Source organism: Callospermophilus lateralis, unplaced genomic scaffold (assembly GCF_048772815.1).
Source record: "Callospermophilus lateralis isolate mCalLat2 unplaced genomic scaffold, mCalLat2.hap1 Scaffold_52, whole genome shotgun sequence".
In the NCBI taxonomy this organism is placed as follows: domain Eukaryota; kingdom Metazoa; phylum Chordata; class Mammalia; order Rodentia; family Sciuridae; genus Callospermophilus; species Callospermophilus lateralis.
In genome coordinates this window covers 4,789,866-4,813,886 of record NW_027514454.1, presented here as the reverse complement: position 1 = coordinate 4,813,886, position 24,021 = coordinate 4,789,866, and the positions used below count along the sequence as shown (strand labels likewise).

The 24,021-nt window shown below is 49.6% G+C and overlaps 1 protein-coding gene across 1 annotated transcript in view; it reads left to right on the top strand.

Annotated features, from left to right (window-relative positions):
- The window catches only part of LOC143390290 (uncharacterized), a 63,343-nt gene extending 62,009 nt beyond the window's left edge, over positions 1-1,334 (top strand). The window contains 2 exon segments of the mRNA XM_077108331.1: positions 285-380; positions 1,158-1,334. Of these exon segments, the coding sequence (XP_076964446.1) occupies positions 285-380; positions 1,158-1,334 (273 nt within the window).
- Positions 1,335-24,021: the final 22,687 nt, after the last annotated feature.

Genomic DNA, 24,021 nt, shown 5'->3' with positions numbered 1-24,021 from the left:
CCATGCTGAGTTGGATGTGACCTTGGGTGTCCAGCTAAGGCAGTTGAATATCCAGATCAGGGAAGAGGCTGGTGCCAAAGTGCACATTGGAGAGCCAAAAGCATTGTGTGGCGTTTTAGGCCATGGGGTCGAATTCACTCCCCTTTAGGGAGGGAGCAGAGAAAGAGGAGGGATCCTCCAGGCTGAGCCAAGGCCCAGAACCCAGAAACCAGCCTCGGCCTGCACACTAGCCCCTCGCCCCTGTGTCCTGGCTGCCCTCAACCTCTGGCCTTCTCTCCTCCCAGGCTTACCAGAACTGGGTAAAGAAGAATGGGGAGGAGCAGACCTTGCCCACGCTGGGTCTCACCAATGACCAGCTCTTCTTCCTGGGGTTTTCACAGGTGAGTTCATTAGGGGAACAGGTAAGGTCCCCTCCAATCACCAGCTCCCTAACTCATCAGACCATCTTCAGGTCATTAGCCTGTGAGGAGGTGAGCTTCCTGTCATTAGAGAGATTCAAGGAAGGGCCAAGAAAGAATACTAGTATCCTGTATGTGGTGGAGAAGGCCCCTCCTGGTTCTGGGGTTCTAGAAACTTCTTAACATAGCCAGACACGGTAATGCATGCCTATTATCCCAGCTCCTTGGGAAGCTGAGACAGGAGGATCACCAGTTCAAGCTCAGCCTCAGCAACTTAACAAGACTCTGTCTCAAAATAGAAAATGAAAAGGACTGGGGATGTAGCTCAGTGAGAGAGCAGCCCTGTATTCAGTCCCCAGAACCGGGGAAGAAAGAAATCAAGACCCACCAGGTTGGCACTTGAATTGGCCTTCAGTTGATTCCCAGAGCTGCCTCTCGAGAGAGTGTCCTACCCAGGAAATATGAAATCTGGACTAAATCCAAGATTTGTAAAGTGGAGTTTAGGCAGAATCCCAGCCTGGTACGTTGGTATCAGACAGAGACCCGGCTCTGGCTGAAGAGACACAGCTTGGTGACACCTGCGTCAGAGAAGGGCATAGGCGCACTCCAGCCTCCCCTCCGACCCACCCACGGGCCTTCCTGAGTCCTTGGGGTGTGAGCACCTGGCGAGGGCTCATTCCACCCCTGCAGTGGTGGGACCAGTCTGGCGGCCTCAGGGCCCCACAGTGACCCCAGCTTCTCCCCCTTGTTTCCTCAAAGGTCTGGTGCTCTGTCCGAATGCCCGAGAGCTCTCATGAAGGCCTCATCACCGACCCCCACAGCCCCTCTTGCTTCAGGGTCATCGGCTCCCTCTCCAATTCCAAAGAGTTCTCAGAACACTTCCACTGCGCCCTTGGGTCACCCATGAACCCTCATCACAAGTGTGAAGTCTGGTAAAGGGCAGAGCACAGAGAGCCAAGACGGAAGAGAGGAAGGGGCTGAGGATGAGCCCCCAGGGGAGGCTGCCAAGTCTGCCCCTTCTTCCAACCCCTTGGCCGCCCAGGGCCCCTTCCCCGAACTGGAGGGTTTGCAGCCGGCACTGGGCCGGGTGGGGGTCCTCTGCATACCCCAGTTGCTCCCCTGTGCAGACTGGCGTCCCAGCGAGCACCAGCTCCAGTGGGCATTCGGGTATCGGGCTGGTGGCTCACCAGGCCTGGGCCCCACAGCGACAAGGGCCGGGGGACACAGCCCCCTCACCCACATCCAGCACCACATAGACCACAATTACCACTGTGTCAAATGCTTTAAGATCTATTTTTGGGGAAACTATTTTTTAAACATTGTGGAATACACTGGAAATCTTCAGGGAAAAATGCATTTAAAACACTTTTTTTTTTTTGAGGGAAGGATTGTTATATTTATTATGTTTTCTTTTTTTTTTCCTAAATAACCTGTGGACAAAGGAAGCCCCACTGATTTACCCCCTCACTGCAAGGCTGGGCTGAGTCGGGAACACACACACACCTGCCCCAGGCCACTAAGCAAATCCTCTGACTGTGGTTACTACTGCATGGTCACCCACAGACAGGAAATGGGGGAGCCAGGCAGAGGCCCAGTTCATGGCCAGCTGCTCTCAGCTTGCTGCCCCTGTCCCCAGAGCTCAACCATGGAAACCCCAGCAAGGAAGATCTCATCCCCACAGTCACAGCAGGGGACTGATGGCTATGGCAGATGAAGCCAGGTCTGAAGGCACCCAAGCTGGAGCACAGGGCCCTCCAGCACCAGATGCTCGCAGCTGACCATAGACCTTCTCTTTTGGTCCTTCCTCTTCGGGTCACCCCCGGGACCTGTTGCTTCTCTGTAGCAACCCCCCCACCCCAGCCATTCTGGGCTCTGCCTTGCAGGATCCCTCTCCCCCAAGGGAAGGAGGAAAGAGAATGCCGCTCTTGTCTGCAGCAGGGTCCAGATCCTCCCCTGAGCTCCGTCCTCAGCCCCCAGCCTGGTCAGCTTCCAGACCAGTTCTCTAGTGCCTTATCTGAGGCTGTGGCCTGGGCCGTGCTGAGGAGATGACCCCTGCCCCAGCGGCCCCCGGCCTCCTCAGTGGAGCCCCCAAGTGTCCTGATTGGAACCCAAGGCCATACTCCCACTCCTGATGCTCACAGGGCCACCCCTCAGCCCCCAGGAGCTCTGGCCTACAGGGCTGTGGCTCTGGGTAGTAGAAGTTAGATGCCGCTGCCCTCGCCCTGGGCTCTAGTCATCAAGGTCCCCTGGTTTAGATCAGGACAGCCCCTGTAGCTGGACAGGCTCCCCTCCTTAGACAGGAGGCTAAGGGCAGGGTTCCTCAGCCCAGTCTAGCCCGTGGAGTCAAGAGACCAAGAAGGTCACACCTTCTAGAGGCCACAGCTCCTCCCAACAGCAGATGCTCAGGCTCCACCAGGTAGGTGGACCCGACTGCAGCTGCACAGCAGCCCCCGTGAGAGATTAGGCCCTGCCCCATGGCGCGCCCCTTACCGAGGAAGCCTTGTCCAAGAGGCGCAGACAGCTCAGCCTTGCCCTGTGAGCTCGGGTCAGCAGGAGGCTTGCAAGTAGGCTCCAGGTGAGGCCCCTGTTACTCACAAACAAGTTCAAGGCCTGGGAGCTCTTTGGGAGAAAGATTAGAAGGAACCAGGGAAGGAGCTAGAGCCAGCCACCTGGGAGGTGGGCCTTTCCCATCCCTGCGCCTCCCTGTGCCTCCGATGCCCCACCCTCCTGCCTTCCCCATGGAAGGGTGGTCCTGGAAACTGTCACACCACCAGCCAGAAGCAAGTGTCTTGGGCTGGAGTCTAGCCAGAGGGAAGGAGATGGCGCTCCCTGTCAGGATGTGCGGGGGCAGGGGGAGAAGCCCAGCCCCACGCAGAGGCAGGGTCCCCACTCCCATTGCCCCTCCACAGTGTCAAGGCCAAGGGGAGATGGGCAGTGCACTCCCAAGACCAGGGGAGCCACAGGACTTGCTTCTCTGTGGGAACATGGGTGTGGGGTTTGGAGGTGGGAATCTATTTTTTGTATTATGTTTCGTGCTACCGTAGTTTTGTGTGGCACTATTGTAATTAAAATAAAGTACTTATATCGAGAGCCACTTGTGTCCGAGTGTCCTTCCAGGGTGCTGTGCATCCTTTGGAACCACAAGAAAGCTCCAGCCAGCCCAGAATGGCCCACCCTAGCCTCACTAGGAAGAGGCTTTGGACCCTGAGGAACAGCTGGGGCTTCCTCCTGCCTGCGCCCACCTAGCCAACCCCCACCTAGCCAGCAGGTCTTCGTGGGCAGGCTTGTGTGCGCCCCCTACCCATGAGAATGATGTCTCATGGCCTGGGCACAAGGGGCTCCCTGGTCAACGTCATGTTTCCATTATCTCAGAGCCAAAGAGCTTCTGGATCTCAGATACTTGGGCAGGGCAGGCAGGAAATTCAAAGAGGTCCAAAAAACAGCCTCCCCTGGCTTTTACATATGTACTTCCCGCTGCCTGGAATGTTCTGACTTCCCCACCTAGTGAACTACTACCACCCTTCAGTGCCCCACTCACCATTATCTCCTCTAGGAAGCTTCAGGTCTGCATGGGGGGGGCTCACACAGGCTTTCCTCTCCTTCCAGAGGGTATTAGTTTACTAGGGCTGTTGTAACTAAGTACCACAAACATGGTGGCCTACAGGACAGATTGAGGTGTTGGCCTCCCAAGTCTCTGGGGTTACGGGTGTGGGTCACCAAGCCCGGCCTGACTCTACCTGTCTTTAATAGGAGTAGGTCATTTCTCTTGGACTCTGTTTCTCTGGCTATAAGACCTACAATGTACTCTCTTCTACTGTCTTGGTAACCATCAGATATGGGCGACAGTAAGGATGCCAGAGCTCAGATGCTTGAGCTCAGACTGTCCCCACGAGGTGCGAAGGGGCCTGCAAGGCCCATAGGCCCCAGTGTCTCTCCCCCGGGGAAGCTGGGAGAGCCCCCTCCCCTCCAGCTCTTGTCCTCAGGAGAGCAGCCTGTTTAAGGAGAAGGTCCCTCCCTGTCACTGGCTCCCACCTCTTGTGTTTGACCCTGTTGTGTCCTGTTTGCTTTGTCTGGGGCAGTGCCAGGGATTAACCAGGCCTCAAGCTGCAAGCGCCACCACTGAGCCACACCCCAGGCCTCCAACTTCTTTCTGGAGCCCAAACAGGCCAAGCCCTTTCCCACTGAGGCTCTGGGTCCCTTTTGTCCTTCAGGCTGAAATGTTCTCTGCACAGAGGGCACACCCCTCCCCAGCAGGATGGATGTGTGAATTCTGTTTATACCCGCCATGAGTCACGTGCCTATTGGAGTGCAGCCATGTGCAAGAGTTCTCACCCCGCCTCCCCTGGAGCTCACAGTTTGTGGGACAGAGAATTTCTCAGCCCTGATGCTCAGAGGAGGTGTCATTCGGGGACACTGGGTTGCAGGCAGGAAGTGGCTGAGCTGGGTTCTGAACCCAGGCCACTCGATTGGAAAACGTGAGAAGCCGCTAGAAACAGAAAGCCCCAGGGATGCCACGTGTGCAGACCACGCATGTGCGTACACACACACACACACACACGCACACACACACGCACACACACACGCATGCATGAAGGCACAGGATGGAGGAGCTGGCTGCTGCCCACCCTTTTCCCAAGAAGGGAGACCTAGCTTTTAGCCACCCTTCCCCCAGCCCTGGGCCTGCAGATGCCCTCCCTCCAGACAGGCCACCTCCCAAGGACGAAGAACAGGCTCCTTCCTCCCTAGGCTGGGGTCCCAGTGCCCTTGCCTGCCCCCATCCTCCTAGATCCTTGCCCAACATTGTTCCCCTCCCAAGCAGGACTGGAAACCCCAGCCTGGCCTTCAGACTTCACCCAACACATGTGGAAACACACAGGATGTAACTTGGGAACAGCTGGAAAAAGTAAGCAATCTGTAACAATCGTGTAAGCAGAAGGGCCTGCAGAGGCCTCTGAAAGGGTGAGGGAGCAGGGGGTTAGGACAGGCTTTAAACTTGTAAAGAATTTGGTCCACTGTAGAGCCCAACCAGAACTTGGAAAACCTCAGAAGAGAAAACTGGAAACTTCACCAAAGGCCGTCAGAGAATGCCCTTGAGCACCCTGCCGGTGGGCGGAAAAGTCCAGTGTAATTTCAATGCCAGCTCTCCCCAAATTAATGTATGATTTCAGCATACTCTCAGCCAAAATCCCAAGATAATTTTGCATAGAATTTGACGAGCTGATTCACATGAAAGGGAAAAAGCACAATCAGGACAATTCAAAAAAAACATTGAAACAACGAAGGAGCTATATTCCATATGTAAATATTTATAAAGCAATGGTAAGTGACAGCTGCTGTAGGTTAGGAACAGGTATCAAACTGGAATAGACCAGAAGCCAGAGACAACCTTGCTCATATATAGGAATTAGTGTAAGATAGAGGAAGCACTTCCTGAGTGGAGAAATGAACCATTTAATAAATGGTGTTGGCGGATCCATTTGAGAAAAACTGAATTTAGATGGATTTCCCTCCTACTGTGTACATCAGTAAGTTCTCTATGCATTAGAAACCTAAACAGACTAAAATTATAAATGTATGAGATAAAATATAACAATCTGTTTATATCTTTGGATTAGCAAAGCCACCTTTTTTTAGCATTTATTTTTATTGTAATTGGAAACACAATACCTGTATTTCTCTTTAAAAAAAAATTAAAGTACCTTTATTTTTATTTTTTTTTTATTTTTATATGGTGCTGAGAATCGAACCCAGGGCCTTGCACGTGCTAGGCGAGCACTCCACCCCTGAGCCACAGCCCCAGTTCCCCTTTATTTCTTTCATGTGGTGCTGAGGATGGAACCCAGAGCCTCACATGAGCTAGGCAAGCGCTGTACCACTGAGCCACAACCTCATACCAGCAAAGCCACCTTTAAAAAAAAGAAAAACATAAAGAAGATAAACACATTTGGCAATACCGAAATTTCGTTCTTTTATAAACCAAGGTACCATGGGGCACGGGGTGCAGCTCAGCAGTAGAGCGCCTGCCTAGCATGCTGAAGGTGCTGGACTCAATCCCCAGAATCACCAAAAAAAGAAAGGAAAAGAGAAATCCAGAAATAAATGAGAAATAAGAAAAAATTTCCCCCTATCCTCTGACCACCATTCACAAAGGAGGGCGGCTTAAAACGGGAATTCTCCTCAAGAAATGGGCTAGGAGTGGGCCAATCACAGTCCCCAAAACACCGGTACAGACAGGGAGGTGGACCCGGGGTGTGGCTCAGTCGTAGAACACTCGTGTAGCATTCTGGAGGCCCTGGGTTCAATCCCCATTTCTCCCCAAAAGGAGGTGTTTAGACACCCACAAACATGTTCCTAACAAAGTAAGGGAGAAATGCTCATTTCTGCAGCTGGTTCTGTGATAGAGCCGTTCTTCTTTGTTCTTGTTGCGTGGGGATGGAACCTAGGGATGCTGTTCCACTAAGGTACAACCCCAGGCCCTTTTGCCCTTTGTTATTTTGTATTTTGAGACAGTATCTTGGCAAGTTGCCGAGGCTGACCTCGAACCTGAGATTCTCTGAGTCTAGGATCATAGACAGGACCCCGCCCCCAGGGAGAGCTGTTTTTCATCACTCCCTTCCTTCACTTTCCAGTTCAGATTTCCTTTTCTGTCAGCAAATGCCTTATCTGCTGTAGCTCTCCGCCACGTGGGGTGACCCAACCCTTCATTCCTGGAAGGTCTGGGCCATCACGGGTCTAGCTGCATTGGGCTGTTGAGGTTTTCCTTTGAGTTAATCACAGGACGTGGGCCTAAGAGAAGCTCTGGATGGGTGCGGTGTCACACACCTGTGATCCCAGCAGCTCGGGAGGCTGAGGCAGGAGGATCTCAAGGTCAAGGCCAGTCTCAGCAGTGTAGCAAGACTCTGTCTCAAAATAAAAAATATAAAAAGGGCCGGAGCTGGGTACAGTGGCCCAGGCCTGTGATCCCAGCAGCTTGGGAGCCTGAGGCAGGAAGAATGCAAGTTCAAAGCCAGTCTCAGCAGTTTAGCACTAAGCAACTCAGTGAGACCCTGTCTCTAATAAAATACAAAACAGGACTGGGGATGTGGCTCAGTGGTCGAGCGCCCCTGAGTTCAATCCCCAGTACCCAAAAGAAAAAAAAATTGAACTTAATAATAATTTAATTATTTAAATGCTCATTTAAATGTGTCCATATACGTGTGATCAATTTTTTATGATTCTAAACAGATGGATTTTTCAGAAATTCTTTTTAATTTTTAATTATCTTTACATCTAGAATCAAGTGAAACATATTTTAAATACTGGACTGAGTTTTCTTCCATCCTATGGGGCTTCATGAAGCATGAATCTAGTTAAAATAAGTAAATAGTAAAATAGTAAAAAGAGTAGTTTGCTGGTCTGGCACAGTGGCACAAGCCTATAATCCCAGCAATTTGGGAGGCTGAGGCAGGAGGATAGCAGGTTCAAGGCCAGCCTGGGCAAGTTAGTGAGACCTTGTCTCAAAATAAAAAAATTAAAAAGAGCTGGGGATGTGGCTCAGTGGTAAAGCACCACTGGGATCCATCTGCAGTATACATTTAAAAAATAGTATTTTTGCTAGTAATTTTTCTTTTTTAAGCAGGGATTGAACCCATGATTTCATGCATGCCAGGCAATCACTCTTCCACAAAGCAACATCCACATCCCTCATATTAAATTTTTGATTGCACAAAAAAGATAAGGATTAAAACTTGTCACGTGGGGCTAGGATTGTGTCTCAGCAGTAGAGCACCCGCTTAGCACGGGCAGGACCCGTGTTCAATTCTCAGCACCACATAAAAACTAAATAAATAAATAAAGGCATTGTGTTGTGTCCATCTTAAAAAAAAAAAAAAAAAAAAAAAAAAAACTTGTCATGCCATTGAAACGGGCTGTTTGGGAATTCAAGTTTTGTCTTCTTTCTCTCCTGAATTAAGCTGATCTTATATCAGCTTAATTTTTGTTTGAGTGTTAGTATGGGTTACTCCATTTTGATTTTCAGTCTAGTGTGTTAGGGACTAGAGCATAAATTAGTCCAAAAGAGCCACCACTTAAAACTGTTATCTGACCCATTTTTATTTGTATGGAGGATTTAACCCAGAGGCCCTTTACCACTGAGCTTTATCCCCAATCCTTTTTATTTTTTTTTATTTTTAAACAAGGTCTTAACATGTTGCTGTGGTCTTGCTAAATTCAAGGGTTGAGGCCAGCCTCCAACTTGCAATCCTCCTGCTTCAGCCTCCCAGTTTCTAGGATTACAGGCGTGTATCACCATGCCTTACTGTTATCTAACACTCTTTAAAATGTCATTGTTCCTTAGACTTTGCTTTTATAGGATAAAGGGCCCTGGTGCTGTCTGGGGCTCAGCGTTGCCTTGGAAATGCCCCTGTAGGAAGAACCCTGACCCTGAAAGACTCTAGGTGGTGGCAGCCATGATGATTGGGATCCATGCTTTGACCCACATTTCTTGCTCCCAAACCTCCTTCCACCCTCTGCGGCTTCAGACATGGAAAATCGGCCTTCTGAGGGCTGCTGGTCAAAGCTGCTCTCTGGCTTCAGGCCCCAGCTCATATTTGTTAACAATCTTCTTAAGCCAGTTTGCTGAACGGATCCCCTGGAAATACCCTTTACCTTGTCCCCCCTCCACCCACACCAGCCCCTCCCCTCCAGGAGCACACCAAGAGTCCCTATCCGCACAGCTGCATTCGCTCAGCGAGCATCTGCTGAGGCCCAGGCACCTGGATTTCGGCACCAAGCCTAACCCGCCTGGCAGGAGCTCCATTCATCCCACAAAGAGCACCTGCCGTGTTCCCAGAGCTGGGGCCAGAGGTGGTCAAAACCGGCTGTCCTCCCAGAGCTTCTACTTTACTGAGGGAGACAGACTAAATAAAAATTAAGGCTACTGTGTCCAGAGGAAGCTCAGAGAAGAGATCAGGAACAAAGACAGAAAAAAGAAAAGCCCAGCATCAGGCAGGAGGCCCTAGTGGACCTAGGAAGTCATCTCAACCTGGTAAGTGACCTGCCCTCTACAGGCCAGGCTGGGGGGAAGGAGAGGAGCCCCGGGGCAAGAAAGGCCTGGCATACTCTGGAGCTACTTTTGTCCCTGGGCAGTGCATTGAGAGGTGACAGGTCTCTGCAAGGCCTCAGAGGCCATGGGAAAGGACTTGAATTTGTTCTAAGAGTAATGGAAACACCTAGAGGGATTGGAGCTTCTCAGCAGAAAGCGTGGAATCCAGTTGTTAAGGTCCACCTGGCGCCTGGTTTTGTTTTATGGTTTTTTGTAGAACTGGGACCAAAGCCCAGGGCCTCGCAGGGCTGGGTGAGCACTATGCATCTGTACCTCCTAGACACGGCCCCAGCCCCACCAGTTCTTTGAGGCCAAGATGGGACTTTGGCTTGGATTAGGACTTGGGATGTTCCAGCTGTCCAGGGTGCTACGACACACCTGAGCTGGGCCGTATAGATCTGGAACCATTTCCCGATGTTCCTGGCTCAGGAATTTGAGAAGCACATCAGTTACGATGTCTCTGCTCCCGCGAGTAGGACCTCCCCTCAGGAGGTCTCTTTTTGGTACTGAGGTGAACCCAGGGGTGCTTTACGACTGAGCTGCATCCCCAGTCCTTGTGGTGTTTTTTTTTTAAATTTGAGACAGGGTTTTAATAAGTTGCTAAGGCTGACCTCCAACCTGTGTTCCTCCTGCCTCAGCCTCCTGAATTGCTGGTATGTACCTCAGCACCCTCCGGTCCTCTTCTGTATATGGCCTGTTGCCCACCAGGGCCTCCTTCTCAACCTGGTGGTCTCAGGAGAGCTGAGCTTCCTACATGACAGTGGCTCCCAAGGGGCAGGAAGCACAGCCTGCCAGGTGTGTTAGGCTCCTCCCCAGGGCCCAGGTTGACATCCTCCTGCATATTGTATTCCTCGATCAGGGCTGTAGCGTAGTGGTAAAGTGCCCGACTCAATCCCTTATTCCAGGCTCAATCCCTTATATCAGGCTCAAAATTAAAAGATAAAAGGAGGGCTGAGTGTGGTGGCACACGCCTGTGATCCCAGTGACCCAGGAGGCCAACACAGGAGTATCTCAAGTTCAAGGACAGCCTCAGCAATTAGTCAGACCCAATCTCCCAATAAAAGCAAAAGGGCTGGGGATGTGGCTCAGTGGTAGATCTCCCTGGGTTCAATCCCCAGTACCAAAAAAGAAAAAAAAAATATCCTGTGGGTACCAGGGGACCGCTGAAAATCTTCCTGCCCGTCCCACCCAGAGCTCTTAGTCTGGGTCTCACTGGGCACATGGCTTCTCTTGTGAGCAACAGTGTCTCTGAACGAAGAATGACCAGTTGGTCCAGTCTGGCATGGAGATTTGAAAACTGTATGGAAAGTACTTGGCACATGCTAGGGGCTCACCGGGTCACCAGGTCATCAGGAGCCTGATTCTCCATCCTCTCCAAGGCTGGGAACACCCCAGGACACATCTGTAGTCAATTTCCTTGAAGAAGCCCAGGGTACCCAAGTGCAGAGTCCAGGACCCTGCCCCCACTCCAGGTGGACTTTAACACTGGGCCCAGGGACCCTGCTGCCTTGCCAGCCAAGGCTAAGGGTGCTCTTACAGAATGCCAGCTCATTGCTGATTATTGGTAGCCAGTCCCTCCCTCCCCCAGGAAATTCAGCTACTCACTTCCAATGGGTTAGAAATACTCAGACTCAACCTGCACCACCTTGTGGGCCAGCAGGGGGATGTGCTGGAGATGGATCCTGGCCTCCTGCAAAAAAAAAAAAAAAAAAAAAAAAAAAATAGGCAGGTCTGCACCTGAGCTACACCTGCAGCCCAGAGCCCCCCTCTGTTATTTGCTGGTTCTATTCTAATTTGTCTTGTGTCAATGTTCCTTTCCTTTCCTTTTGAAGGGCTGGGGCTCAGATCCATGGCCTCATGCCTGCTGGGTGGGAGCTCTGCCCCTAGGCCACACCCCAGGGGTCCTTGTTTCCATTTCCAGGCTGAACAATGCAAGCTCCTTGGCATTTGCTCTCTTCTGATTTTATTTATTTTTAAACTTGGGGGGCTGGAATGACCCCAGAGTCTTGCGAGTGCCAAATGCGTGCTCCACCTCGGAGCTACATCTGTCTGCTGTTTTCGTGTTTTCCAGTAGTTGCCGCAGTCTGACTGGGGACAAAATCACGAACCACTCACAGCTTTGTAGATTCAAACAGCAATTCTTTATTCCCGAACTCACACTGGCCCTCTCCAAACACGTTCTGGTGAAATCCACGTTCTCTGCCTCCCAAAAACTCTCTGAATCCCGGGAGAACACAAGGGGAACTCAGGCAGAAGAATACACCCTATTCCCAGCAGGAATAATCTTAAACCTGGAACCGCCCTAAACCCGGATTGTCCTAAACCAGGAATGCCCTAAATCCAAGGAGAGCCTAAAACCCTGATCAGCCCCGAAACCCGGATTCACCCTGGTCCTTGAGCAAGGTCACCTTACATGCAATGTCACTGCAAAATGTCTAAGGCAAGTCCTATTTCCATGAGTCCTTCCACTAAGCAACATGGGGTATGCTGGCAAGGAAATTGTCATACCTACTTGGCTAATGGCTCTCAGCAAGTAGTGAACATCTGCCCGTTCATTCTGTTGGGACCTGCTTGGGAAGGGACACACTGGGCAGTGCCTGGGGCCAGGCCTGGCCTGGGCTCGGCTGCTGGCTCTGTAAAAAATGAAGGATCGCAGGGTCGGCGTGAGGCAGCGGGAGCCGGGACGGCAGCGCCAATCTGTCTTTGGTTATACATAGTTGTCCAGCAGAAGGTTATGTCATTGACTAATCAGAGTGAGATGGGACACGGATGGGCCTCTCCATGGCAGGAAGCACATCTTCTCACTATTAGAAGTGCTCTAGTCTGATGCGGCACACGCCTGTAATCCCAGCCACTCAGGAGGCTGAGGCAGTTCCTCGCAAGTTCGAGGCTAGCCTCAGCAACTTGAGTTTGAGGCTAGCCTCAGCAACTTGGTGAGCCCCTGTCTCAAAAATATAAAAGTAAAAAGGATTGGGGATGTGGCTTAATGTAGCACCCCAAGATTTAGTCCTCAGTACATCTCCAAAAGGAAAAAAGAAATGAAATGTTCTGGGGAATCAGCACAAGGGCTCTGGAGTCAGAAGTCCTGGGTTCAGAAGTCCTGGGTTCAGGTCTTGCCTCTGCCCTCATTTACTGAATAACTGCTGATGGCTATTTTGACTGGAGTGGATTTGTTGGAGAGTGAAGCTTTGGAGAAAATGCAGTTGAGGTGGTAAATCCCAGTCCCTGTAACCATCAAAATAAATTGTCACCATTACGAGAGAGGGATTCCCCCTTTGGGTCAATAGGGTACACGGAATGGAGTAAACCTGAACTTACCACTCATATTAAGTGGTAATGGGAATGCACAAACTTGCAGATTTTTTTTCAACAAATGTAAATTGTGAAACAAGTGATCGGCATCCTCAAAATCAGAATGCCGCATTCTCTTGAGTGTCCTGCTGGAGGAACCTGTGGTCCCAAATTGTAGTTTATATTAAGGTCAAATTCAGGATCCAGGGAGTCGCCACATTTTAATTCTAAAACACAAGGAGACAAACTGATTTTTATGAGTGTAGGCAAATGACTACTTGAGGCAGTCAGCATGGTTGAGAGTGGATCGATGAGTGGTGGCTGAATACATGAGTCTAGAGGTCGGTCAAACCAAAGCTTGCAGAGGGAGATTGCAAAGGGTTGAGCGAAGAGGAAGACCATTGGGTTTCAGGGCTGTCCTGGATCTCTGCAAAGCCTCTTGTGGAGGTCATGGGTTTCCTCTGTGGGGTGCTCCTCTGCTCAAAGCACCTGGAGGGTGCAGAGCCCCCTGGCTGCTCTCCAGTCTGCATTAGGCAACATCAAGACCCTAATGTCCACCTCAGCAAGATGCAGGGCTCTAGTGTCAGATGTCATATCAGCTGTGTCAGCCTCTGAACAGAAGGAAAAGAAGCCACCAACAGCACACCTGTCACCCAGGACAGCTGATGGCCAGGTCACATCCCAGATGTGACATCTACCCCCAGGATGAGGTGTGGCTTTCTGCAAGAGTCACAGAAGCAGTCCTGCAGGAGGGCTTACCTCTGGGGCTTGCTGGTCTCAGAGAAGGGTGCCTCCAAGACACGGTGGGGTTTTTGGCATGTCAGGCTCATGACCTAGGAGAAAGCTGGTGGCTTCTGCCCACCCAAGCACCAGGAGCCCCCGGAGTTCCCTGATCTATGTAAAAAGGAGGCTGCAAAAGGGATTGGGGCCTTGTCCACCCCCACCTTGAAATGCCCTTATCTATCTCAGGAAAGTAGGCTGGAGGTCGCTGCCCCTGGACAGATGTCTCTTCCAAGATAGTGTCCCTGGGGCTCATTCAGATTCTAAAGAGGATGTAGCCCAGTGATCAGACCTACTGGGTTCCATCCCCAGCATGCGTACACACACACACACGCAATTCAGGAACAATTCATTACCCAAACAATCATTTATATGCCCTCAAAGTTGCCAATATTCTACATTCTCTTCCTGCTATATAGAAAAAGTGACATATAAGTTTGGCCAGGCACAGGGGTGCACACCTATAATCCCAGTATCATGGGAGGCTGAGGCAGGAGGATCATGAGTTCAAAGCCAACCTCAGCAAAAGCAAGACACTAAGCCACTCAGTGAGACCTTGTCTCTAAATAAAATACGAAATATGGGGCTGGGGATGTGGCTCAAGCCGTAGCGCGCTCGCCTGGCATGTGTGCAGCTCAGGTTCGATCCTCAGAACCACATACAAACAAAGATGTTGTGCCTGCCAAAAAACTAAAAAAATAAATATTAAAAAATTCTCTCTCACTCTCTCTCTCTCTCTCCACTCTCTCTTTTAAAAAAAATGAAATAGGGCTGGGGATGTGGCCCAGTGGTTGAGTGCCCCTGAGTTTAATCCCTGGTACAAAAAAAAAAAAAAACTAGCAGCTTTTCCACAGGGCCTGTGGCACACACCTGTAATTCCAGTTACTCAAGAGGCTGAGGCAGAAGCATAACAAGTTCATGGCCGGCCTTAGTAATTTAGGAAGACTCTGTCTCAAAATAAATTAAAAGGGCTGGAGATGTGGCTCAGTGGTAGAGTACCCCTAGGTTCAATCCCTGGTACCAATTTTTTTTTTAAATAGCAGTTTGTTTGTTTGTTTTTGATCACCCAGTAAATGGGTCAGAGCAACACATCCAAATGAAGAATATGATATCTTTCAAGTGCAGAGGTGCCCAATAGGTACCATGTTGCTTTCTTGGATGCAGGGGTACCAGATGGAGCAACTGTAGAAGGGTATCTCAGCATACCCACACTGCTGGACCCCTAGATATTTTGCTGAGGTAGAAGGCTCTGAATTCCAGGTGGATTTACTACTCCCACCCCTCACACGCACCTGGATCACGGAGTGTAGGACAATCACCACTTCAGCGTGACGACATCCATGTAATGGGGCAGTGTGGTATCTCGTGGAAGAGGAAGGTCATAGAGATCTCTGTGAACTAAATTGGGACGTTGGGCTAGAGAGTTGATACACTCCTGAGGCAGGACAGTGAAGGTGTCTTGCTCTCCTTTTTAGATCTAAGAAAGTCACTTGTGATGGCCGTGACGGACAGGGAAGGGGAAGGAAGGCAAGTTCCAGATCAGTAGCTGCGTGCCAGAATTGGGGATTGGAGTGTGTCACTTGATGGTGTGGGATGGAGGTGAGCATGTCACATGGTGGCTTATGATGGGTGTGAGTGTGTCACATGATGGTTTGGGACTGTGGGACCAGGTAATGACACCGTATCTAGATGGTGGCTGCAATAGAGTCACTAACCTTATAATAATCCACACTCATCCCCCTGAACCTTCTGCACAGACCAAACAGATGGGTTGAGATGTGGTGGGAATCACCACTCCTGTGTCTTTCAAGTCCTGATGGTGACAGTGACCTCTGAAATCCCTCTGGAAATGCAGTGTGCTTTTGGTTTGTGAATTTTTTTAAGATAGAGGTGTTCTAGTGGCTTCCACTTGGCCTTTCCTATCACCTGGAAGGAAATGACCATTCTATGTCTCGGGTCAGAAAACCATGGCCGGGATTGTGCCAGTGGCGCGTCCATCCCTTCTATGCGCATTCCAGAACTAGGGAAATCACCACAGGTGGATCCAAGCACCCGCTGGGCTGGCCAGCAGAGGAGCGCAGTCATTGTCACCTGACCTCCATGGCCCTGGCACGGGTGGTGGAGCACAGTGGCTTTGAGGGTCAGTTCAGAGCTGGCTTCCAGGAGCCCCTGGGGAGTCTGATGGTTTCCTTTTCCCCAATACACAGTCCTAGGTCCCTGGGGAGAAACCAAGAGAAAGATGAAGGGTGTAAGTGTCGGGCAACATAGCAGAGTCCTTCCTGGGGGACCTACCCTCTCCTTCCTTCGGGGGCTGCTGGGTCTCTGAGTCTGTAACTGGCCCCAGCCTGGGAATGACTCAGAGGCCATGGCTCCCCGTTCTGGCCAGTCAAGTTAGATCTGTGTTCGCTCGGCCTAGAACTCTCCTGCCCATACAGGTCAAGTAAGAAGTTGGCTGACTGTCCTCTGGGGATGCTGCAGCCAGCAGGCCAGTGCTGGGGCTCTGAAGGCCAACCATTCTGATCTCAGCCTCACCTCTGCTGTCCTTTACAGTCTCTGTGTGTTCCTCATCTTTGGCAAGTCAAGGGTTACTGCTTGACCCCTGCCAGCCCATGATTCCACAGTCTTATTGGCTTTAGGGATCACAGCTCCGTGGAAATCCAGGAATTCCCCCTGTAAATTCCAAACTACAGAGAAGAGCCAGGGCTCTGGGAAGCTGCCGGGACTCCTTTCACAAATGTATTCATCCCAGGGCTGGAAGGTGGATCCTCCAACCTGGCCTGGTCGGAGAGTCCGTCTTCCATGATCAAGCCACCATTCAACGCTCAGCCTCCGGGTCTCTTCCTCGGCTGTATTCCCAGTACCAAAAACAAACAAACAAACAAAAAATTGTTTTTGTTTGAGTTGGCCATGGTTGGAGCACACCTGTAATCCCAGCTACTCAGGAGGCTGAGGAAGAAGGACCACACGTTCAAGGTCAGCTTAGGGAACTTAGTAAGACCCTATCTCAAAATATTTTTTTAAATATTTTTTTTTATTTGTAGACGGGCACAATATCTTTATTTTTATTTATTTATTTTATACGGTGCTGAGGATCAAACCCAGGGTCTCAGCGTGCAAGGCAAGCGCTCTACCACTGAGCTACAACCTCAGCCCTCAAAATAAAATTCTAAAAGCAAAAAAAAGGGCTAAGGATAGAGCTCAGTGGTAGAATGATTGCCTAGTATGTCCAAGGCCATGACTCAATAATAATACATTTACTTTATTTTCATTTTATTTTTAGAATTGGGTACTGGGGATTGAACCCAGGGGCACTCTACCACTGACCCACATTCCCAGCCATTTTCATTTTTAATTTTGAGACAGGGTCTTGCTAAGTTGCTCAGGCTGGTCTCAAATTTGCAACCTTTCCACCTGAGCCTCCCCATTTGATGGAATTGCAGGTGCATGCCACCATGCCCAGTTTAAAAAAAAAAATTAAACTTGTCTTTTAGATTTGCTTCATTTTAGCCATTTCTGTGAATCATTGTTGCGGTAGACTCAAGGGCCTGTTGGCTATCATTCCTCCACCTGAAGAACTTCCTTTAAGATCTCATATAGGGGGCTGGGGATGTGGCTCAAGCGGTAGCGCGCTCGCCTGGCATGGGTGCGGCCCAGGTTCGATCCTCAGCACCACATACAAACAAAGATGTTGTGTCCGCCCAAAACTAAAAAATAAATATTAAAATTCTTTCTCTCTCTCTCTCTCTTTAAAAAAAAATTTCATATAGGGGCTGGGGTTGTGGCTCAGCGGTAGAGCGCTTGCTTGAGTAAGGCACTGGGTTCAATCCTGAGCACCACATAAAAATAAATAAAACAAAGGTATTGTGTCCATCTACAATTAAAAATTTTTTTAAAAGAAGATTTCATATAGTACAGTTCTGGTAGTAATGAATTCTCTCAGCTTTTGTTAATCTGAAGAAGTCTTTGTTTGACCACATTTTTAAAAATTTATGTATGATAATATTGACTTTTTGTATGTACAGTTTAATGAGTTTTGAGACGTATATAGAATCATGTAACCACAATCAGGATACAGAAAAATGATTTCATTTTAAATAATCCTTATTTTAAAATAATTATAGTGTGCATGTATGAACGTGTAACAATGAATCCCACTATTATGTATGATTATAATGCACCAATAAACAAATTTAAAAAAATAAAATAATCATAGACTCACAGGAAGTTGCAGAAACTTACATAAAGATTCCTATGTACCCTTCACCTATCCTGCATAAATATAGCCAATGTCAAAACTGGATATAATCACCTCAAAAAACTGTACCAGTATAATACTGTTCAGCAGAATACAGACATTATTCAGATATCACTAGTTTTTGTATGCATTCTTTTTTTTAATAGCCTTATAGTAAGGTTTTTGTTTTTATTTATTTATTTTGTTAAGTACTAGGAATTGAACCCAGGAACACTTAACCACTGAGCAACATCCCCAGCCCTTTTTTCATTTTTTATTTTGAGACAGGGTCTTGCTAAGTGGCTTAGAGACCTGTTAAATTGCTGAGGCTGGCTTTGAACTTTTGATCCTCCTACCTCAGCCTCTCATGTCACTGGGATTACATGCATGATCCACCATGCCCAGCAATGGATGCATTATGGATTTTTGTTGTTGTTGTTTGTTGGTTTGTTTTCGTACCAGGGTTGGGATTGAACCAAGGGGCGCTTAACCACTGAGTCATATCCCCAACCTTTTTTATGTTTTATGTTGAGACAAGGTCTCGCTAAATTGCTTAAGGCCTCAATAAATTGCTGAGACTGGCTTTGAACTTGCAATCCTCCTGCCTCAATTTCCCAAATTGCTGTGAATACAGGCATGCACCACAGTGCCTGGTCAGGCTCAAATGAACCTCCTGCCTCAATCCTCTGAGTGGCTAGAACTACAGGAATGTGTCACTATGCCCCACCAGTTTAAATTTTCAGAGTCTGTTTCTGCACCTGTAAGATGAAGCTAATAATGGCCATGTCATAGCTCATGTGAGGTAATGGTTATAAGAGCTTTTCTTTCGGCACAGTGGCTTGTGCCTGTAATCCCAGTGACTCAGGAGGCTGAGGCAGAGGATCACTTGTTCAAAACCAGCCTGGGAAACTTATAGATACCCTGACTCAAAAAAAATGGGGGGAGTTCTGGGGATGCAGGTCAGTGGTAGAGCACCCCTGGGTTCATTCCCCAATTGTGCACATGCATACACACACACACACACACACACACACACACAATTTATTTTTATTTATTTGTTTTTTTGGTGATTAAAATATTATTTTTATTCCTTGCATTACCTCATAGCTAAAAATGTCAAGATACCACACCCAACATGTCTTTCCCCCCCGCCCCAGTGGAGGGGGATGGGGTTGGGAATATGGGAGTGAGGATATGAAACTACACGAAAACACTAAAGGCGATTTCGCTGGCGGTACCCGGCAGCAGATCCCCTCCACAGTGACCCAAGGGGACGTGTCGAGAAGGGCGAGCGCAGGCCTGGGCCTCCGAGGGCTCCCTCCCTCGCCACCGCTGGGCATGTGGCCGGGACCCGCTACCCGGGGCTACTCACCGGCCGCAGTGCTGACCAGCAGGATGGCCCACGGTAGCCAGGGCACCCGCCAGGGCCGCTGCAGCGAGGAAGTCATCCCTGGACCAGTCAAGAAGCAGGAGGGGGAAAAATATATATATGGAAAGTAAATACGGGCAGACAAGTCCGGCAGGGAGGCTGGTCTTCTCCCGTCTGACTTATCCTGCCCGTATTACAATGCAGTTTGAAAGGACAAATGGCAGATGAGAGGACCTAGCTGCAGAGCTTTCATTCCGCTGCAGAAATTCCCTTCATTTCGCTCCCTCGCGACTGGGGGGCTTCATTCGCCTAGGAGGGGGTGCCTTGGCCCCCCAAACTGGAGGCATGTCCGTGGGGAGAAACAGGGGGAGCAGAAGGAATCCCGGCAGTTATTTTCCTCGTAGTTTCACGATATGAATAAAAATATCCAGGTCTGCGAGAAAACATATCCAAGGAGCAGAGGAGTGGAGGGCGGGGGTTCGATGGGGGGTCGAGGATCAGAACAAGTTCCAGACTGCCGCGAAGGGCGAAGCCTGGCGGGCGGCAGGGGCGCCCGGCGGCCCGAGTCGCATCGCCCGCAGCTCGGGGAAAGCAGGATTCCTTTTAAAGTTTCGCTTCGGTGCTTCTTTCACTCCGATTTCGAGAACAACAAATCCTCTCCTTCGACGAGATGGAAAACGGCGGTTGCCTCCATAGGCAAGCCCAAGCCTACACAATCTCGCGAGGGTCGTGCAGGCCCAGCCCCGGGCTGCCCGGCTGCGCGAGGCGGGGGAGGGGGAGCGGCTGGCAGGGCCCGAGCTCCAAGGCGGCGCGTCGCGGTGAGGTACGGAAAGCTGCCCCTTCTCTCCCTGCTGAACGCGCGCCTTCTCTCTCGCTCGAGGCTATTCCTGCCCCTCTATCTTGCCTGACGTGAATTCCACCATGAAAGCTTCGTCTTCGCCCATCAATGGCTCCTGTGAACGAATCACAAACCCCCAAGAAAGAAGCTGCTGCTGCTGCTGCTGTCGCCGCCGCCGCCGCCGCTTGGTTCCCCCGCAGCTCTGGGCTCCTGGCGGAGCTCGGCGTCGCAGGCCGAGGGCGTGGGGCAGCGGGAGGGTGGATGTAGGTTGCTGGGGAAAAGGGTGGGCAGCAAGCCGGCGAGACACCCCGTGGCCCTCCGGGAAGCACTTCCAGTGGCTTGGAGCAGACCAGACACAAAGGGGGGAGTCGCCGCAGCTGCCAGTCTGCGGCGCTCCCGGTCACCGGAGTCGCCCCGCCTCCGCCACCGCCTCCTTCTCAGTCTCCAACTCTTCCCGGCCCAGTCTGTCTCCGGCTTGTGGTGCAACGTGGGCAGCGGCAGCGGCGGCGCACACACACATAATTTAGAGTACTTTGTGGCATATAGAGCTTACTAAGTATAGGTTTTTCCTTTGTTTCATTTTAATCCGTTCATTCATTAACAAATATTGAGAAGCTACATGTCTAGGAATTGTGCCTGGTGCTGGGAGTGCCCCATTGAGTGAGATGGGGTTTTTGTTAACTACAATAAAGGCAGTCATTGCACAAGTAACTGCAAGTCCAAAGAGCACTCTGGGAGTGGCATTGCAGGGGAATACAAAAGTGCGTTCTTGGGCTGGGGGTGCAGCTCAGGGTAGAGTACTTGCCTAGCAAGGGTCAGGCCTAGGTTCAAAACAGTGCGTCTCTGAGGCAGTCATCTTTTAGCTTCACAAGCAGGAACTTAAGGATTTTCCAGGTACAGGGTAGGGAATTGGCTAGGTGTGGGGCTGTGTGTGTAAAGGCTGACTTAGGAAGTGGCTCGGACAGACACAAGCAATTGGAAGAAGACAAGCGAGGCTAAAGATCAGGGAGAGACAGGGTGGAGGCAGGGAGAGAGAGAGGTGGGAACCGTTGACTGTGTCCTGCAGGCCATCAGAGGATGGACTTCATCCTCAGAAAATGGACACTAGAGAGAGTATAGGGGCTGAGGATATAGCTGGTTGGTAGAGTGCTTGCCTTGCATGCACTAGGCCGTGAGTTCAATCCCCAGCACCACCACCAAAAAAAAAAAACAAAAAACAAAAAACAAAAAACTCACTATGGGGAGTATAAGCAGGGAATGGAGTGAATAACATGGTCCATTTTGGGTTTTTAAAGCTGGCTGGTTATGCAGAGAACAGACTGGAGGAGGTCTGGAATGGAGTCAGGGAGGCCAGTCAGGAAGCTGAGGAGAAAAGTTGAATGTGGCACGTCCAGGGCAGCAAGGAGCCTACACTTGGACCTAAGCACCAGTTCTATTTTATTCCAGAGAACTAGGGAAAACACCTGGTTCCCAAGAGGGCTTGGGCTGCTTCATTGGAGTTAGGTCTAATGCAGTTTTAAGATATTACCACTAGGCGGCGGCGCAAGAACCCAAAGAGACGCTTAGAATCAGCAGAGTCCTTGGGGGAACTGAGTCCTGGGAGGCAAAGACAGCCAGAGGGGGTCCCCTTCCTTTGCTCAATTAGATGGCTGACTCTCAAAAGCAGGAAGGAAACTGGAGGGAATCCTGGACTACGTATTCGAAAATATGAGTTCAAGTCCTTCCTCTACAGCTTCCTGTCTTAGGCGAGTTATTTTACCCCTGGAGCCCTCAACATCTGCAAGAAGGCAGCTAATTATCCTTGGCAGTGGAATTAGAGAGAGGTCCTGAACAGAGAGGCTCAAATCTTGGTATCTGAGTGTCCTGAGTTTAATTTCCCCCTTCCTTCGACTGCATACTGACTCTATAACTTAGGTCAAGTGATGTCATCTCTCGGATAAACAGTTTCCATCTCTGTTAAACGAGCTTTTTTTTTTTTTTTTTTTTTGGTACCAGGGATTGGACCCAAGGGCACTTTTACTATTGAGCCACATCCCCAGCCCCTTTGTATTTTATTTAGATAAAGGGTCTGCTAAGTTGCGTAGGGCCTTGCTAAGTTGCTAAGATTGGCTTTTGTCTTTGAACTCCTGGTCCCTTTGCCTCAGCCTCCTGAGCTGCTGGGATTACAGGCATGCACCACCACCCCTGGCTTCAATGGGAATTTTAACCTATCCCTTGCGTGGGTGCAAATTTTAAATGAGATACTGTCTGCATGTAGTTAATGCAGGGCTGACAGATAATAATTGTCCAATACATGTGTATTATTATAGAAATTTAACTCATATTTATTAAGTATTTAATGAATTTCTAGGCCTGGGTCTATGCTACTATCCTCTGCCAAAAATTCTGTTGGGGCAGAAGAAAGGAAGAATCCTTCTTTTCTGAGCCTCAGTTTCTCCAACAGAGACACAGGGATTGGATTGGATTCTTAGTAGGAGCCTTTCCAGCCCTGATATTCCAGGCTTTTCTTCTCCCTCCCTCCTTCCTTTTCTTTTCTTTTCTTCCATTTATCCATCATTTATTCATTCCTTCAACAATCATTTATTGACAATCTACTATATTCCAGGTGCAAGAACCAAAACAGACCCACATTAAAACGGTTGGGCATCACTGGGAGCCAGTCCATTGGAAAAATGTTGGTTCAAAAAGCTTTGTTCTCCCTTCCAGCCATCAATCCTTGAAAGTTATTCTGTGTTTGGAATAACAAAAAAATCATGCCAAGAGTTTATTTCCATGCCTCTCTGTGTGGCTATGTACACACACAGGAGCGCACAGACTCATTTATATAGAACATTTGCAGCATGTTGTCATGGGAACCATTTTTTTCAGTGTCTCTGGGCATGAGGGCTGCCTGTGAGTAGAGGAGCTTTTATGGAACACCCCCTGCATGAACTTTTGTGTGGTGTGAGATCCTGCTGTGAGAGCTGCCTCCAGAGCCAGTGTGGGCCCTTTTGATCATTGCTGCCCATTTCCCTTATTGATCTTGTCAGATATGAGTGAATTTGACCGAGGGAACTGAATGTCTAACTCAGTGACCAGTGGTCAAGATCCTCTGGGACATTTGCCAACTTGGTGGCACACAGAGGTCAGAGTTTGAGGGGTGTTTATTTTTTTTTTGTGTGTGTATGTGTGTTTTGAAACCCCCAATTTGAGATTGTTGAAGGATTTGGGAAAGACTTGGATGAAAAGACAGAAAGCAGCCAGGGAACATATTTTCAGAAACGACAGCTGCAGCAGCCACTTTTGAACTCAGTGGGCAGTGCCAGAGCCAGGAAGGGGCAGAGCGCCCAGCCCAGAAGGCGGGGCAGGGAACCACTCTCCCCTGAGCTTCCACTCCGGGGCCTGGCTCCTTTGTCAGGGCTTTGCATGTGGGATCCTCTGTAATTCTCAAATCAGCTCTATGAGAGGGACATTGTCCTTCCTAGTGGGAAACTGGGATCTGGAGTGTAAAGGAGCCAGGAAGAGGTGGAACAGATTCAGACCTAGTTTGAGCCTGACCTCACAGTCCACTGGCCTGGTCCATTTTCTATTGCTGCAACTGAGTGCCACCGACTGGGTAATTTATAAGAAAAATAAATTTATTTCTTATAGTCCAAGAGCCTGGCACCGGCATCTGATGAGGGCCTCCTGCTGCAGGAGAACATGGCGGAGTGCCTTACACAGTAAGGCAGAGCAAGCAGGCTAACTCCGGTCTCTGTTTCTCTTTTAATAAAGCCAGTACTGCCATCCTTGGGGCCCCACCCTTGTTACCTCATCTAATTCTAATCATTGCAAGGCAAGGGATCTCCATCTATTGATCTCCACCTCTAATTACCATTATCAAGATTTCTGGAGATGAGATTTCCAGAACATTGGAGGCTTATTTAAACCATGGTACCCAGTACACTGAGCCACCTCTGCAGTCAGTTTTCTCCTCACCTCCAGGCCAGGAGTGGAGTGAGGGTCAGCAAGGAATGGTAATCCAGAGATTCTAGTCCTTGCAGACCTCAA